At 43.6% G+C, this 16,418-nt stretch overlaps 4 protein-coding genes across 5 annotated transcripts; 1 reads left to right on the top strand and 3 right to left on the bottom strand.

The window, feature by feature from the left end:
• Window positions 1-3,127: 3,127 nt before the first annotated feature.
• si:dkey-273o13.3 (tight junction-associated protein 1) lies at window positions 3,128-4,736 on the bottom strand. The gene is made up of 5 exons (XM_047020846.1): window positions 4,612-4,736; window positions 4,357-4,391; window positions 4,040-4,201; window positions 3,687-3,753; window positions 3,128-3,499 (listed from the first exon to the last, which is right to left on the bottom strand). Exons 1-5 carry the CDS (start codon window positions 4,690-4,692, stop codon window positions 3,353-3,355), a joined length of 492 nt encoding a protein of 163 aa, XP_046876802.1. The 5' UTR covers window positions 4,693-4,736; the 3' UTR covers window positions 3,128-3,352.
• A 4,351-nt stretch (window positions 4,737-9,087) lies between these two features.
• Window positions 9,088-11,247, bottom strand: cdca5 (cell division cycle associated 5). The gene is made up of 5 exons (XM_047020105.1): window positions 11,064-11,247; window positions 10,817-10,884; window positions 10,554-10,616; window positions 9,924-10,430; window positions 9,088-9,790 (listed from the first exon to the last, which is right to left on the bottom strand). The coding sequence occupies exons 1-5, from the start codon at window positions 11,095-11,097 to the stop codon at window positions 9,710-9,712; spliced, it is 753 nt and encodes a 250-aa protein (XP_046876061.1). The 5' UTR covers window positions 11,098-11,247; the 3' UTR covers window positions 9,088-9,709.
• Window positions 11,248-11,444: 197 nt separating this feature from the next.
• cmc4 (C-x(9)-C motif containing 4 homolog (S. cerevisiae)) lies at window positions 11,445-12,033 on the top strand. Of its 2 annotated transcripts, none has more exons than XR_006956114.1 (2): window positions 11,445-11,673; window positions 11,772-11,860. XR_006956114.1 is itself a non-coding variant. In XM_047020107.1 (2 exons), exons 1-2 carry the CDS (start codon window positions 11,601-11,603, stop codon window positions 11,906-11,908), a joined length of 195 nt encoding a protein of 64 aa, XP_046876063.1. In that variant the 5' UTR covers window positions 11,445-11,600; the 3' UTR covers window positions 11,909-12,033. The 2 variants fall into 2 exon arrangements, 1 of the variants encoding a protein (XP_046876063.1); XM_047020107.1 differs by having other exon boundaries at window positions 11,445-11,658; window positions 11,772-12,033.
• fundc2 (fun14 domain containing 2) lies at window positions 11,954-14,959 on the bottom strand. Its single transcript, XM_047020106.1, has 5 exons — window positions 14,792-14,959; window positions 13,638-13,782; window positions 13,318-13,393; window positions 12,996-13,124; window positions 11,954-12,833 (listed from the first exon to the last, which is right to left on the bottom strand). The coding sequence occupies exons 1-5, from the start codon at window positions 14,811-14,813 to the stop codon at window positions 12,756-12,758; spliced, it is 450 nt and encodes a 149-aa protein (XP_046876062.1). The 5' UTR covers window positions 14,814-14,959; the 3' UTR covers window positions 11,954-12,755.
• Between the last annotated feature and the right edge of the window lie 1,459 nt (window positions 14,960-16,418).

Below are 16,418 nucleotides of genomic sequence, written 5' to 3'. Positions count from 1 at the left end.
GTCGACAACAAAACCTCACCAAACTCATCGCAACGGAGAAGACGAGTTCAGACAACATCAAAGACAACGGGGATGATTTTGTCATTTTTGTTTTATTGGTTTTAAAAGATGCATACATGGCAAGTACATACGGAATCGTTAAGAATAATTAGACAGTTTAACAGTTTTAATATACTGAACAACTACATCTCATGTGTCTAGAAATAAATACATAAATAATGACAATGTTAATCCTTAATGACAAACGCCATACAGGAATAAATGGTCAACTTTATTCAGATCTCATCATATAGGTAAAGACTGAGGGTAGGTAGGCAGTATGCACTTATATTACACATTTCTATACATTTGACAAATATTTAAATCTATTTCTCAACGCCCTTGGTTATATCAAATACAGTAGGTGGTTAATGTGGGATCGCAACGGGTAAATACAGTTACGTAGGTAGCTAAAACAAAATTACAATTTGCATGCGTTGAAATATGAAGTGAATAAAGGTTTCAGTTTTTTTTCTGTACATTTAAACAAGCACTCAAAGATTAAACCTTATCTTTCTATCAGATGGAATCATGCACCAAAACACCTGGGACCCGTGTGAATGTGTCTCTCGTTGACCCTGCATCATGTTAACCTTGGACGCACAGGCAGGCCCTGACAGACAGATGGGAGTCAAATGGCTGAACGGTGAGGGAGTCGGGCTAGTAATCAGAAGGTTGCCGGATCGATTTCCCGCCGTGCAAAATGACGTTGTCAAAATGACAAGGCACTTCACCCTACTTGCCTCGGGGGGAATGTACTTACTGTAAGTCGCTCTGGATACGAGCGTCTGCTAAATGACTAAATGTAACATGGTGTACTCTTATCCCAGCTAACGTGATGGAGGTACCTCAATGAGAGAACATTTCAGGTCTACTGACAAGACATTGACTCTGGGAACTCAGCCCAGTCTAGATCTATCCATGATGTTTGTTTAGAAGACGCTGTTTATGTACATGTCAGGTGTAGCTTTCGATGAAAGTCTCTGCTAAATTAATAAATAAAATGTAAAGACATACCCAAGCCGAAAACATATTATACTGGAAGTGTCCTTACAAAGTAAGGTTTGTAAAATACAAACATACTTACATATATTAAATGTGTCCATAAGTTTGTAAATATACCAAATCAGTACATTTCAAGTACAATTCCAATTAAAGAGAAAAGAAAAAAAGATTCAAATAACAAACACATTAAGTTCTCAATTAATGCGTTTTCATTAGATTGAAGCATTCTCTTTTTCTCGTTGGGCATGTACATTGAGAAACAGAGACTGTACCAAGAAGTTCACAGGCGTATCTAGCGCTGGTTGAACAGCCCACTACAGAACAAACACAGTCTGTGCAGAGAAGTCCTCTCCTCTCTCTTCAACAAAAATGGATCCTGGCAAAAACACACACCAATATCTAGAAGTACTCACGAGAGCTCCTCAAAGGGGCTTGTTATCTGGGAGACAGAGACGGGAGGGAGGCTTGGTCTCTGGCTACGATGAGATAAGACTGAATTATAGGACAGGAGCCGCAAGTGGAGAGAAGAGGAATCAAAGAGACGAGCCTTTTGTTTGATGTTACCTCAGGAGGACTTCAAAGCTGCTCTCTGCATACTGCTCTAAAGAAAACCTTAAGACACATCTTTGATGGAGAATGGAGCCAAAACAGAGCGGAGATCAGGATCTCTTACACGGCCAGCCTAAGTTTACAGATCTTTGCAAGGGCTCAACTGTCGGCTCGATAAGGGTTAGAAATACCATCTTTTTTCCCTGAGCGGCGTTCGGCTCTGTGAAACTCTCTCAGCCATGCAGCTAATTAGACCCCCCCTGTGTTATCTTCACGCCCAGACACCAATTGTGAAGGTTAGTTAAAAATAAAGAAATCACTTTTCCTACGTTTTATTCCGCGAATGAGAAGAACCTGCTGCCCGGCGTGACCCTGTGTCACAGCTGCGTCCTCTCCCCGTTCAACACCTCGTCTGAGACTCCCCCTATCCAGCCGCACTCCTCCCCCCCCCGGCCCCGCTCCTCCCCGCCCCCCTCCCCGGGCTGCAGCTGGGAGATGAAGTGGTTGAGCATCCTCTGGGCCGACTGCAGGCTGACTAGGTTGGTCCCGTCCTCCGCCTCCCTGACCTCCAGCCCTCCCTCTCCCCCCAGGCCCCGGTCTCCCCTGGTCCTCCAGTTGTGGATGATCTCGTCGTCGTCAAAGTCTTCCATGGCTCCTTCCTCGGGGTGGTGGAGGTCCAGCATGGCCTCCGTGCCCCTCAGCAGGCCCTGCTCCCCCGGGCGGTGATGTGGGGCTCTGCCCATGGAGATCTCCTCCAGGCTGGCCGACAGCACGCGGACAGGGGAGCCTAGTCGTCGGATGGTGGAGACCCTGTACCCTCCCTCGCATTTCAGACTGGCGGGCGGGCTGTTGGAGCCGGCGGAGCACCCCTCCGTCCCTGGGCCTGGGGCACTCTCAGGGTGCATGGTGAACTGGAGGTGTGGTATCTTCAGGGAGGTCGGAGGGTTTTGTTTGACGACATCTTCACTCCCAGACTCGCTGTCAGTGTCGCCCTCCCCCTGACCCGCCCAGTGGCCTTGCGCCTGCCTCCAGGGTAAAAATGCGGTGTTCCCATGGAAACCAACACCTGACCCCCGCAACCCACACCGAGGAGCCTCTTCCCCCATTTCTGACCAATCAGACTCCTCTTCCTCTGGAACAGGTCCCAGGTATTGGTCCTCGCCCATCGCCATGACCTTTCCATAGTTACGGCCGTCCATGAACTGAGGTGGAGGAGGGGCCACAGGGATGACAAATTGATTGATGGAATCGGACTGGAAATGCTTTTCAAGGGCTTCCTGCAGGACTGGCGTTACCTAAGGGGGAGGGGGGATAAATCCATTCATTACAGTTAACATTTTATTCATTTAGCTCACGCCTTTATCCAAAGCGACATACAAATAGTGCACATACAAAGTGGGACCCTTCAAGCATCAGAGTGTAGTTATAACAGTGTTTTGGTGGTTAGAATCAAGGAACAGTCTGTATTTACCAGGCACAGTGCAAAGCAACACAGTGCATTCACTCATCATTTGACCAGAAAAGGTCAAACCACAACAGATTGTCAACAGTGTGACCACCCAGACTCCATCTGAAATCAAATTAATCCGATTTGATTTTCAATAAGCCAATCAACAGTTCAACAGTCGACAAAGACAAGCAGGCCAGGATCACAGGTTCCATCACTTCAACTCGTTTTGCTGTTAACTAACATCTACTGTGTGTGTGTGTGTCTTTGTACTTTGCCGCTCCACGCGTTCTGGGTTGTCTCTTGTTTCAGCTAGCTGTGTTGGTCAGGAGGAGGGGAGGGCGTTCTCACGTGTATGCTCTCCATGCTGTGGATGGTGATCCTGGCTTTGGCCAGCTGATCCGTGAGGACCAAGATGCGCTGATTGAGACGCTCACGTTCCCCATCCATGTTCTGAGCCTGCAGAACACACGGAGGGAAACTTCACAGGGAGAACCGGTTCCTAAAATAGAGTCGGTTTCACATAAGAAACCATGTTCCACGGAAGGAAACTTCACAGATTATACAGGGTTCCACGGAAAGAACTGATTTACATGATGGGAAATCTGGAGATATGAATAAAGAAAATGATTCACTGCTGGCTCACCACTGAATGCAGTTTACGCTCCAGGAGATTGTTGGTCTGTTGGGTGGAGGAATAGTTATCCTGGAGTCTGTGGATGCAGACAGACAGGCAATGTGTTAGGGACAACAAAGTACATCTGAAGTAATATTGTGGTATTTTATGACAGTACTGGTTTGCTGCATTGATTCTTGTCTCAAAACTCTTATGTGTTTTATCTATGCTGTTACATCTATAGTTCACTTTGATAATAATAGTAAAAAAAAGATTAATTTAGTCCACTTTTTTCATATAATGCAACAGTGATTAACCTGTGACCTCTTGATCTACAATCAAATGCTCTAACCACTAAGCTATTCCCTCCACTGAGCTCTGACCTTTTGAATTTATCTAGCAGGCTGCTCAGCTCCACGTGGGTCCTCTGCAGTTCTGACTCCAGGAGCTCGTGACTGCTCTTGAACTCCTCTCCCATGCACTCCATCCTCATGGCCGTCTGCAGAAGACTGTGATGCAGCTCCTGGTTTTGCTCCTGAAGCATCCTGAGAGGAAGGAGGGACGAGAAAATGACTTTTGTGAGTCGCTGCTGTGCACTCCAGTGAACCCCTGAGGTGATGAATGTTAAATCATTTGTTCTTACTTTATTTAATTGGCCAGACCCAGACAAATAAAGATTAATGATTTAAAACAAACTTACATTATTCCTTTTATCTCAGAGGCTTTATCCTGTGTCTGAAAAACAAGACATAATATGAAATTAACAAACTGAGATCGATTCTAGAACCAATTCAAACACAAAGTAAATTAAATATGGATAACCAATAAAAAAGCTACTGTCACACGCCAGGATTGCGTAAATACATGCCTGCGTGTGCAATATCAAAATCAATAATAGGTTGTCAATATTTAAAGAAGGAACACAAATGTATATTGAGTTTGATGCCAGCTCTACCTTATGTAATGATGAAGCAGAGCCTCTGCAGCTGGCCTGCTGCTCGTCCTGACTGGAGGAGCTGGAAGAGCCTGGCTTCATGATGAGTGCTGCCAGTTGGTGGTGATCGTCATGGTGATGGTGGTGAGTTGGACTGTGGTGATCGTCATGGTGATGGTGGTGAGTTGGACTGTGGTGATCGTCATGTTGGTGGGAGTGGTGTTGCGTTGCAAGTGAGGCATGAGTTGGGTTGTGAGGAGATTCAGGGTGATGGGAGTGGTGGTTCTCGGAGTTGGTGGGGGAGTAAGCGTGGTGATGGGCTTCTGCGGGAGAGGAATGATGGGATTCTTTATGGTGATGAGTTAAACTGTGGTGGTCACCATGGTGATGGGTTGGGCTGTGGTGGTGTCCATGGGGATGGTGATGAGTTGGACTGTGGTGGTCTTCATGGTGATTGTGATGATCTGGGCTTTGGTGGTCTCCATGGTGGTGGTCAGTAGTTGGGCTGTGGTCTCCATGGTGATGAGTTGGACTGTGGTTGCCCCGATGGTGATGGTGCGAGGATGGGCTATGGTGGTCTCGAGAGTGATGGTGATGAGCTGGACTGTGGTAGTCTCCATGGTGATGGTGATGAGTTGAGCTGTGGTGGTCTTCATGGTGATGCTGATGAGTTGGGCTGTGGTGGTCTCCATGGTGATGGTGAGGAGTTGGGCTGAGCTGGTCTCCAAGATGATGAGTTGAACTGTCGTGGTCTCCATGGTGATGGTGAGGAGTTGGACTGTGGTGGTCTTCATGGTGATGCTGATGAGTTGGGCTGTGGTGGTCTCCATGGTGATGGTCAGGAGTTGGGCTATGGTGGTCTCCAAGGTGATGAGTTGAATTGTGGTGGTCTCCATGGGGATGGTGAGGAAGTGGGCTGTGGTGGTCTCCATGGTGATGCTGATGAGTTGGGCTGTTCTGATCTCCATGGTGATGGTCAGGAGTTGTGCTATGGTGGTCTCCATGGAGATTTGTTGAACCGTGGTGGCTTCCATGGTGATGGTGATGAGTTGAACTGTGGTGGTCGCCATGGTGATGAGTTGGACTGTGGTGGTCTCCATGGTGTTGGTGACGAGATGGACTGTGGTGGTCTCCATGGTGATGGTGATGGGTTGGGCTGTGGTGGTCTCCACGATGATGGTGACGAGATGGACTGTGGTGCTCGCCATGGTGATGATGATGAGTTGGGCTGTGGTGGTCTCCATGGTGATGATGATGAGTTGGGCTGTGGTGGTCTCCATGGTGATGATGATGAGTTGGGCTGTGGTGGTCTCCGTGGTGATGATGATGAGTTGGGCTGTGGTGGTCTCCGTGGTGATGCTGGTGATGCTGAGACGGAGAACGGGAACGCTGAGGTGTTGCAGATGGAGAATGATGCCTCAGGGTGGAGCTACTTACTGAACTGGTGCTGCCATCAGAGTGGCTACTAGGACTGCGGTGCTTGACTGGAACAGTCTCTCTTCCAGACTGATGGTGGTGGTGGTGGTGGTGGTGTTGATGCTTCCCACGGTGGCTGTGAGAGTGCCTGCTGGAATAGGAATGCTTGCTGACCAGGGAATGCTTGCTGGTGGTTGACTGGTTGCTGGATGTGAGTGAGTCTCCACTGGCAGGACGGCTTCTCTGCTGTCTGGTCTTGTCCACCACTGTGTTTTCCACCCTGGTGGACCTCAGGGAGGCCTGGCCTGGGCTACTGGGGCGGTTGGGCTGGGTGACCCCCAGATAGCTCAGCCTGGAGGGACTCAGCACCTGCCGAGTTATCTCATTCAGGAAAGCGGAGAACTGCAGTTTCTCTTTCACCAGTTTCTTCTTGGCTTCTTCCTCCCTCCTCCCCAGTTCCTCCTCCTCTACAGGGCTGTCCCCTGCCTCTTTGTCATGGTGTCGGGAGAGGGCCTCCATTGACTTGGCCTTGCGGACTTTTCCCACCCCGGAGGAACCTTTGGTTTTCACTTTCTCTTTCTTCAGGGTGCTGTGAGAACGAGGCTGACGGGAAGATGTGTCTTTCTTGGTTTTCTCCTTTGCCGAATGGTTGAACAGATCTTCAGCATCTATCAAAGGCATGGTGTCATCTTCCTCTTCCTCTTCATCACAGACCCTCCGCCTGGAGATGTCGGTGCAGGACTGCGAGTGCTGAGGTTGTCGGGGCTTCCTGTCCTCCAGACACTCACTGTCAATACTGGACTGAGAAGACCAGGAAGAGGAGGAGCCAGAGGAGGAAGAGGAGGACGAGGAGGAAGAGGAGGATGTGGATGAAGAGGAGGAAGAGGATGACGCAGAGGAACTAGAGGAGGAGCTAGAAGAGGTGGCCGTCACCTCAGGGTGGGAACCGACATCTGGAGTATGGTCGTCATGGTGATGATGGTGATGGTGATGATCAGGGGGAGATTTTTCACTGTGGTGCTGACGGTGGGGGTGATTGGGATGCCTGGGGTGATGGGGGTGAACATTGCTGTCCTCTGTTTTAGATTGGGGGCTATGGCGAAAGAGAATGATGTAAAATATTCAGTTCTCTGCAATAATAAAGTCAGAATCATACTTTACCCTGCTTCCGCTCTGTTGTTAATTAATAAATACTGTTTTGTAAGTAATACGGGTTTGTAAGACAATCAAAACATTCTTTGCCTTTTTGAAGTTAAGGTTTTTGAAAAATCATATTAAAAAATGGTCTGTAATGAATAAGATCCATAATAAAAACAACTAGTATCACCAGGAATACTTCAACTCTTCACAAAACTCACCTTTTACTATCCTGGTCATCTGATGAATGCGTGTCCTGATGGTGCTGGAGGCTGGGACGGTGGTGGTGATGATGACCGTGGTTAGAGTGGTGGTGGTGAGGTTCATGTTTGTGGTGGTTTGGTTTTTGACTAACCCTTTTGCTGTTCTCCTTCTCTTGTTTGTTGGGCTTGCTGACCTTCTGACCTTTAGCTCCATGTTTAGGTGGCACGGGTGTGGAGAATTTCTCCATCATCAGCTGCTTTCTCAGGCGACCAACGTTCACTGCTTCGGTGTAGGATTCCCACTGGAGTAATAAACCACCAGGTTGAGATTGCTAGAAACTCCTTGCTTTCCAAATTCCGGGTGGGAATTTTAAGATAATATCTTTGCCTTCCAGTAAAATGGGCTCAACTGTATGAAAAGATACTTGCATGAGAACAAAAACATTAAATATTGCAATGACCTGTGCCAAACAGTGTTAACAGTAAGGCAAAAATAATACTGTTAATAATAACTGTAACAATAATACAAATAAAATAAACATTAGGATATGTAATGGATTTGTTGTCTCGAATAAAATATAAAAGCATCATCAAGTTACAAACAATTAAGTATATGAGTTACAAGCATGAATCTTTTGTCAATAAAAAACAGAAGCAAACAGACTGGCTGCACAAGATCAGGACTTACATTCTCAGAGGGACCACAGGAAAGACACAGACTGCGATGACCATTGAAGTTTTGTACTGGGAATCCACCCTCCCCTTCCCTCCACCCACTCAGACTGTTTTCCAATTGCACCAGGGTGAGCGCGTGTGAAGTCACCTTCGCAAGTCAATAAGTCCTCAGCAGCCATCCCATACCCTGGACACATGTTATCTATTTTAGAAGCCATGTGAGAAGGTATTCGCTAAACAAAGCAACTCTTTTTAATTATTGTTGTTGAGCTACAAAACAAAGAAGCTTTTTCAGTTTGTACATTTAACTAAAAAAATACATGGAAAACGTGTCACTCCCTGAAGATGAGTTTTCATTTGGGATTAAATCCAAGTACAAAGTTTGTGTAAAGTTTCATGATGTTCTCCAAACAGCCATGTTAATAAGCTTATAAGCCTTTGGTGCTAAGCAAAATGTCATTCCCAACCTGCTTATTGACATACCCGTCCCTATTGTGTCACTGCGTGGGTTGATATAACTCAGTCAAGATGGAGTCATCCAAAATTGTATTGAACTCCAATAATATGACACGTGCAACCACATATCAACTGCCTGTCCCTGAACCATTCCTAAAAACAGTATAATTATATCAGACAGTACTGCAAACTGTGGATTCATAATAAACTTTGCACAGAAAATAAAAAAAATCTTCAATTGTTTGAAATCGGTAAGACATTGACCTAGAGTTTACAGACATAAAACTGTTTCATTGGTCATTAACCTAACCCTGGAGCAGCTTTCCCCAAATCAATGGTGTGATGCAGCACCACCCTCCACCCACGATCAATGCCATCCTGACACGGTCCTGTCCCTCCAGCAAAGGGAACAGAAGGTTAAAGCAGAGGAGCAGAGGGAACACTGATGATGTAACTCTGAAAACACGTTTGGACCACCCATCAGTCGCACACGAGTGTAAACACAGTTAACACCCCCATATCGTTACTTCAACTACCAGGGAATCGTTAGTAGTGAAAAGCACAGTTAAATTGGAAGGGTTGAAATATACAATGGGGCTGGGTTTGATATTCAAACATTTTTGTTTATTGATCAGAATTCCCTAACCAACTCAGAGAACAAACAATTTCTCATTAGGGTTCTGACTTGACTATTCTAAAAAAAGATTCAATAGTGAAATGTATGTTAGCTAATACAAGACAAAGCCACAAAAAGAGAAAACTATTTTGACAACAACTACAGTCAGGTCATAATTGGTGTTTAACAGGTGTTAAACAGGAGTTAAACACAAATATTTATAGACTCATCTTAAAACAGGGATAACAGACCAGTAAATATGCCAAGATAACTGACATCAATTTATCAAATTGCAGAACAATAGTACAGCATAGATCAACATGAGGTTCCAAAACACTATACAAATTATTTTAGCAAACAGACAAGTAAAAGACCCTCTGATGTGAATCTCCTTTCCATGTTCCCTTACTGTATAACATACAGACATTTAGCAGAGATCAATATTGTGCCAGAAGTACAGATATGGTAGATTCTTAAATGCTCCACTTATTAACCACTGTTCTCCTCTTCCGGCACTTCAATGATGAAACAGAACGCGTCTGCAAGTCATTTCTTTCTCCAGTCTTGGCAATTCAGCTCTCAGGTGACCAACAAGTCTTTGTGTGAACTCAGGAGTTCACTCTACCACTAACTCAAATCCCTCCGCTTCTTCAAACTCTGCGTTCATCTGTGCTGCGAGACTGTCAACCTCTGTAAGCTGATAAGAAGGAAGATGAACAGGTAAATACAGTACATGCGCTCAGGTACACTTACACAGAAAATAAGTAGATTATACACAGAGGACCTTAAGCAACAGACGACAGAAAAGGCATCTTGGTGCTTTCATTTACCTTGAGCTGAGGAACTCGCTTCCTCCTTTTTTTCACCTTAACCAAGGCCACTCCTGGGATGTTTACATCTGGTTCAATGGAGGCCAATGCACTGTCATCTGCTTCCAGCAGTGTGGAGGAACTAGAAGCCTGTAGAAGGCTACAGAGTGACCGGGAAACCTCAGCGCCCACTTTGGAACGTTCCACCTTCCGTATCACCTCTGGGGTCTGAAGCTTCTCAAAGCCAAATAGAGACCTGCGGCCTCCGGGGGATGGGGAGGAGCTTTCGAATGACTGGTCGCTTTGACTGAGGCGGCTGTAAGATCGACGCACCTTGTTTGACCATACCAAGTCCTGTGGCTCTGCTGGAGCCTGGGGACAAGGTGACGACGGGGCCAGGATAGGTGAGAGGACGGTAGTCTTCGGTGGCAGAGCATCAGCGGGTCCTGGTGTGGACTTTTTTGTCTTCTTTTGCTGACTTCCGCCTGATTGTCTGTGTTCATTTTCTTTGTTTTCCTCTGGAACAACCTGAAAGATAATGATTTGGCGTGGGTTAGTGACAAGTCGCCCTTCTTGTGAATTTGGTTCTGACGGTGGGAAATATTTGTTTTGAATACGAGTAGTCATTGAACCATTTTATGTCACACTTACATTCGTTTTTCGAGGTGCAATCTTCCTTACAATTATAGACCGTTTCGCAACACCCAGAGGAGCCTGTGGACGTTTAACAAAAGTAGTGTAAAAAAAAAAACATTAACAATATGTGTGATTGAGACCTGAGAGCTAGATTATTTTGTTGAGATGGTCATCGTGGTGGGAACGTTTAGCGAAAATAATAATCTTTCCGTTGTAAGGGTCTGCCAGGTTTGCTAGCTGTGGATATTGCTAGCTACTTACACCAAATAGAAACTTACAGATTTGGCAATGTTTTCACCCGGGGAAGATAACCGCGCTGATCGTCTTCGGGGCGGACAATTAGTATCTGGACAACAGAAATATAATAGTTTTAATATGACACGAATCGCCGGCTAAATTTGCGCGACATGTTTTGCTAGGTTGGTCCTTGGCGCAATGACTGAACAAATGGAAGCTAATGTAGCTAGCTAGGTATTTCAATAATGAACTAGCTAGACTAGCTAAAAAGGTACTACAAATACTGACCATCCGTAACAGATAAGGGTGTTTTGTTACTCATCTTGGTCGTTTCTCCTAGTCACACATACAAAGCATATATATAATCCAGGTAACAAGTTGTTATAAGAGATTTTGTTGTAATAACTTGCACCCAGGTTTTCTAAAATGCCCGCCTTCGTGCCTCTCTGTGCACCTTCAGCGTTTCCGGTAGGGTTGCCAGTTTCAGTAAGTCTGCCTTTATTGGTTTACTTATTGAATACGTTGACAAAAAAAATACCTCTGCTGTTACCTATTCATATGTCACGTTTCTTATAATACATTCCCAACATGGAAGTTACAGAGCATATTAGTGCATGCCACATACTTATGAATTGACCGGATTTAATCGGAGGGTTATTTTGACTGGCAACCCATGCACTTTGAACTTCTCTCGCCTACGCAGCAAACCTCCGTCTAGCTAGAAAGCTAAAGCTAGATTAATTGATCCAAAAGCTAGTGCAAAAATAACGCTGATTGCAGTAGTCAGTCTACTGCACCGGTGTTCATTTGTATAGCTTTACCAAAATGCCACGGAAAGACCCTTGCCAAAAGGAAGCATGCGAAATTCAGAAGTGTCTACAAGGTGACGACAGGGAATGTATTGCACTTTCCGAAATTGTATTTAGGTAGCAACTATTTTGACTGACGCTTAATGTCTGGATACGTTTACTGTGTGTATCTGTCCTCTAATTTCAGCGAACAAGTATATTGAAAGTAGGTGCGAAGATGTCATGCGTGAGATGCTGCGTTGCTGTTCGGTTCACGCCGAGAACTCTGTCTGCTGCTCTGGGTTTGTGCAGGACCTGAAGTCTACTGATGCTCCCAGTTTATAGGATATGCCTTAGTGGACTGTGGTGTATATTGATGGAGTCACTGGAAATTGTCATTCAGAATTTATTTTGATTAGAATGATATACCATGTATCATTTGCTAAATAAAACAATCCGAGTACAGCACATTTCTGATGTTTTGTTTGGCCACAAGTTGCATGGAGAACAAATGGATTCACATTTCTGTCAGTGCATTTCCTTCAGATATCCGTTCAGAACTGTCAGTTGACAATTTGAAAAGTGTTTTAATTTGGAGGATGACTCCTTGTTTGGGGTGGTTAACACTGGAGCAGTGTTTGTGATGATATACTTGTCTGGGTACTCACACAGAATCTAAACTTGCACTCCATAGGCATGAATCAAGTACAAATAGCCAGCCAATGCACAGAACATGATTGTCTATTCAAATAAATACAATTCAAGCATAGAACATTTCTCAACATATGAAAATAGATCACCTAATTGATATCTGGTTGTTGGACATAGTCACTTTGGTATTAGGGTGAACTTGAGCATACAACTTTATAGTCACAAAAAGCCAAAATTACACAATATAAACATAAGGGGCACTGTCGCTTTAACCACCATCTTTGAATGAATAATAAAATGAGAGGCAGTGTGTACCAAAACAGTACAATGTATAGGAAAAAATACAAGAGTCAATTGAAAACTTAACATACAGAACACTACTGCAACTAGCTGCACAGACCAAATATATACTAAGCCCAAACTATAACAGGTGAAATAGCACACAAGTTAGAGATGCACTATTGTATTAATTTTGCTGCTTAGTATTAAGATTTAGCCAACACATTGGCATGAAGATATGACGTAAAACAAAAGAATGCTCCTAAGAGGCCAGGCCCAGCAGGAACCCACCAGCAAACCCTCCTGTAAGAACAATGTTCTTCTTCACAAATGTCTGCACCTGGGTAAAGATAAAATACAATATTAGGCCAAGGTAGAAAGAATGCACATATTGGCTCATCTTCTAAGATGAACTTTAAATCAACTAAAGTTGCTTGCTTTCTGAAAAAACATTCATAATACTGATACATTGGTTATACTGAATGTTCAATGCTCCTCTGACCTCATCTATCTTTGTTCGGACTTCCTTGGTTGGCTTTTCTGTATTAAGCTTCAGTTGCTTCTTGGCCTTGTTCACGTCACGCTCCACTCTCTTCCAGTCCACTTGTATGTAGCCTGTGTGATTTGCAATCTGAAGGAGTTTACAACACAGAAACCATTCGTAAGGATTATGTGATTGGATTACTATCCGATTTTTCATTTTCAGGAACTGTTTCAGGTCAAATATTCGGTTGTATTTCCGTTAGGGATCATAGAACAACAATGTAAACATCAAATTACAAATTAAATCATTGCCGTTATAAGAATGGCAAACATCCACATACCTGGAGCAAAAAGAAACCTCCTCCAACAGCAGAAGCTGCCAGTTTCCCAACTTTCTGAAACAGAAACCCAGCACACCTACGAGGGAGGACAGATCCAAGTCAACAAACAACAACAACAACAAACAACAACAATGTATTAATTTAGTAGACATTTTCATCCAGAGACAGTTTGCAAGGGTCGATTGGAACCTGAGACCACTGGATCTGCAGTCATGTGCTCTCCCACTGAGTCATCTGCTCTACACCCATCCCCTGTCCTCAGATGTAATGAGGATCAGCTCAGGCAACTGTCAAATAAACATTCAAATAGCTCGACTCACCATCCAGTCACACCTCCAATAGCAAGCTGAGTGGCAACAGTATACTTCTCTTCTATTGGCCCCGAGTTGTTCTTGCCAAAGACTCGATTCCACCACCTCTGTTTCTTGGCATATTCAGCAAGGTCCATGACATCAAACGTCTCATCTGATGGTGAAATGACCAATGGGAAGTCAGAACAGTTGTGCGGTTTTGTCAGGTCTAGGGCTACCCTGTGAGGAATGTTTTAATTAAAACCCTAGTCAGGCTCACACAGCCTCTGCTCTGGTCAGTTAAGGTGCCTCAGAAGAGACATTAGCTTCTGTTAATACTGTATTAATATGTATATATATATATAATATAATACATCATTTTTATTATGAAACTTTCACTCTAGATGCCAGACAGCAGTAGGCTGCAACACCGACCTTCACAAGTCCAGCTTTCTGGCACCTCTAAAGACAGACCAAAATAGCCCACTCATTTCAACTAAGATGGGTATTAGTTTCACTTACAGTCAGATTGCTAAATTGTAATGGTGAGCCTGCTAATATACATTATTGGTCAAAACGGTCAAACTGGGATCAATATATTATGAAAATATACAGTAGGTTAAATATTATTTGAGGAAGTGCCAGGGCCAGCCTAGTTCCTAGGATGCAAGTGAATTTCTCAAAGGCTCTTGGGCGGTGTAATGGGCTATAAGGCCTAGGCCAATGTTGTTGGCTACTTGTAAATAAACGAGATTACCACCATGCACCATTTTACTGTGGCATTAGGGGCCCGATGTACATTTTACAACATGCCTAAAAGATGAGTCAGATACGCATAGCTTAGCTGTTTTGGCTGATAATGCCTCTGTAGGAATGTGCGACATTCTCAGTAGTCGGCTATTTTAACGTGTGAACTTGCATACATTTATAGACATGGATGAAATATAGATATAGTTGAGAAAGGTAGATTAAATATTTGCACTAGTATATGTCAAACTGAAAGTTGACTTGCTATTGTAACTTCTTGAAGGACAGGAGCGACATGCTTGGACAGTAAGTAGCAAGCTAGTTGGCTAACCTGTCATTAAGCTCATTTAAGGCGAAAGTGTAATTGGAAGCAAAATAAGACAGTTAAGAAACCTCTCAGTTTAGCAAGAAAATTATTTAACGTTCTTGTTTCTCACCTTTCTTCTTCTTATCAGCCATTTTTCCTCAATAAATAAACTGAGAATGATGTCATGGAATTACTGTTTCAGCCCGGACGTACATAAACAGCGCACCTCATTGCAGGGGTTGTTCGCGAGAATCAGAACTGCGCAGTTTGGTTTGTAGCAAAAGGTGTGTTCGACTTCATGCATGCTGACTTCATGCATGCTGCATTAACTAGAACGCACCTATTGACTAACCAATAGATCCTGTCCGTAAAATGATTTTACGGCTTGAACATATTCGACAGAATTGTCTTCAATAATGAATATAAAGTTATGGGTTGTATAATGAGACTCTCATACGTTTTTGATCATGAATGTACATCCTGAATTATTAATGGTGTGTACCTTAACTCAAGCCATATTTCAGAGAATATTGAAGCACCATCATAAAACAATTTACGCAGATGTTTATTGAATTTTGTTAAATTAAATTGAGATGTTGCTCATGGGTCCATGTGAAGGTTGTTAACGGAGGTTATGATGCCATTACTGACCCAGTAAATAAATGTAGCTGTATCTTGTTCACACAGATCATACATTGATTACTGAGTGAGCCATGGACACCTTGGTTGGAACTCCGTGCGAAAAGGGATCTCAGCCAGGTAGCAATTAATTAAAATCGGGAGCAATCAAATGGCCTGTGAAAACAAAATGGACATTTGTTGAATTAAAAATTCACGTGAAACAAAAAATGAAAGAGTACATACTTATGAGTTTGTGGGAAGGAATTATTTTTTATCGAACTCGTTTATCAGACTGATCAGTTTGCTTTAAAAAAGTATTCTCAAAATATTTGCAAATATTTTTTTCTTGATTTGTTTTCAGTAAACAGACTACAGTGTCCTCATTTTTGAGTATCCACATCTGTATACCAGACAATTCATGTTTTAATAACCAAGAAAATCAACATGTGTGTTGAAAGCATGACTAATGTAAAAGGGCACAATGGTACATAGCCTACCTTCAATGTATTCCTGTACAATTAGCCAAGATCAAGTCAGAAACAGATCAGATAAGATTTCTCCTCTCACCATGAAACCATGCAATGCATATCCATTGGGATATGATTGAAAATTGCATTCAATGTGTACTGTAATTGCCTTCCACACAAGTCCTCATTTGGTGCGTGTGTGCATTCTATTGCTCCACTTCCTTCCTGCTTCAGTCGGCCCTGAATTCTAAGAATCTTAGATGAAAAAGCTACTTCCTCAGCCGCTGACATTCAGTCTGTTCTGCTGCTGTCGAATAAAATATTATGTCAAGAGGATAGGTTCATTGACGTCTCTTTAAGAAGTGTGTGAGTTAAAGAGAGGTGCGTTCATGCTAGCCCAATCAAACACATTTCCCTTAAAATGCCCCAATGTGACTAAAATTGTTTCATCATATGTCAGGAAATAGACTGCATTTTAATGTTCTACAGAATCAAATTTTAGTTATATGGCTTGACAGAACGTGTTCACTGTTGAACAGTATGACTATCTGTGAAGGGTGTGGCCTGCATATCAATTATCCAGCCATGCCATTCAGTCAAAAAGTAGGTCTGATTGATGTCATAATCTACTCAGGAAATCACATTTTCCAATGATCTACAGCACCTTAT

The sequence above is a fragment of the Hypomesus transpacificus genome, chromosome 5 (assembly GCF_021917145.1).
Source record: "Hypomesus transpacificus isolate Combined female chromosome 5, fHypTra1, whole genome shotgun sequence".
Taxonomy (NCBI): domain Eukaryota; kingdom Metazoa; phylum Chordata; class Actinopteri; order Osmeriformes; family Osmeridae; genus Hypomesus; species Hypomesus transpacificus.
The sequence above is the reverse complement of the archived record's forward strand: the minus strand, read 5'-3'. Positions and strand labels throughout refer to the sequence as shown.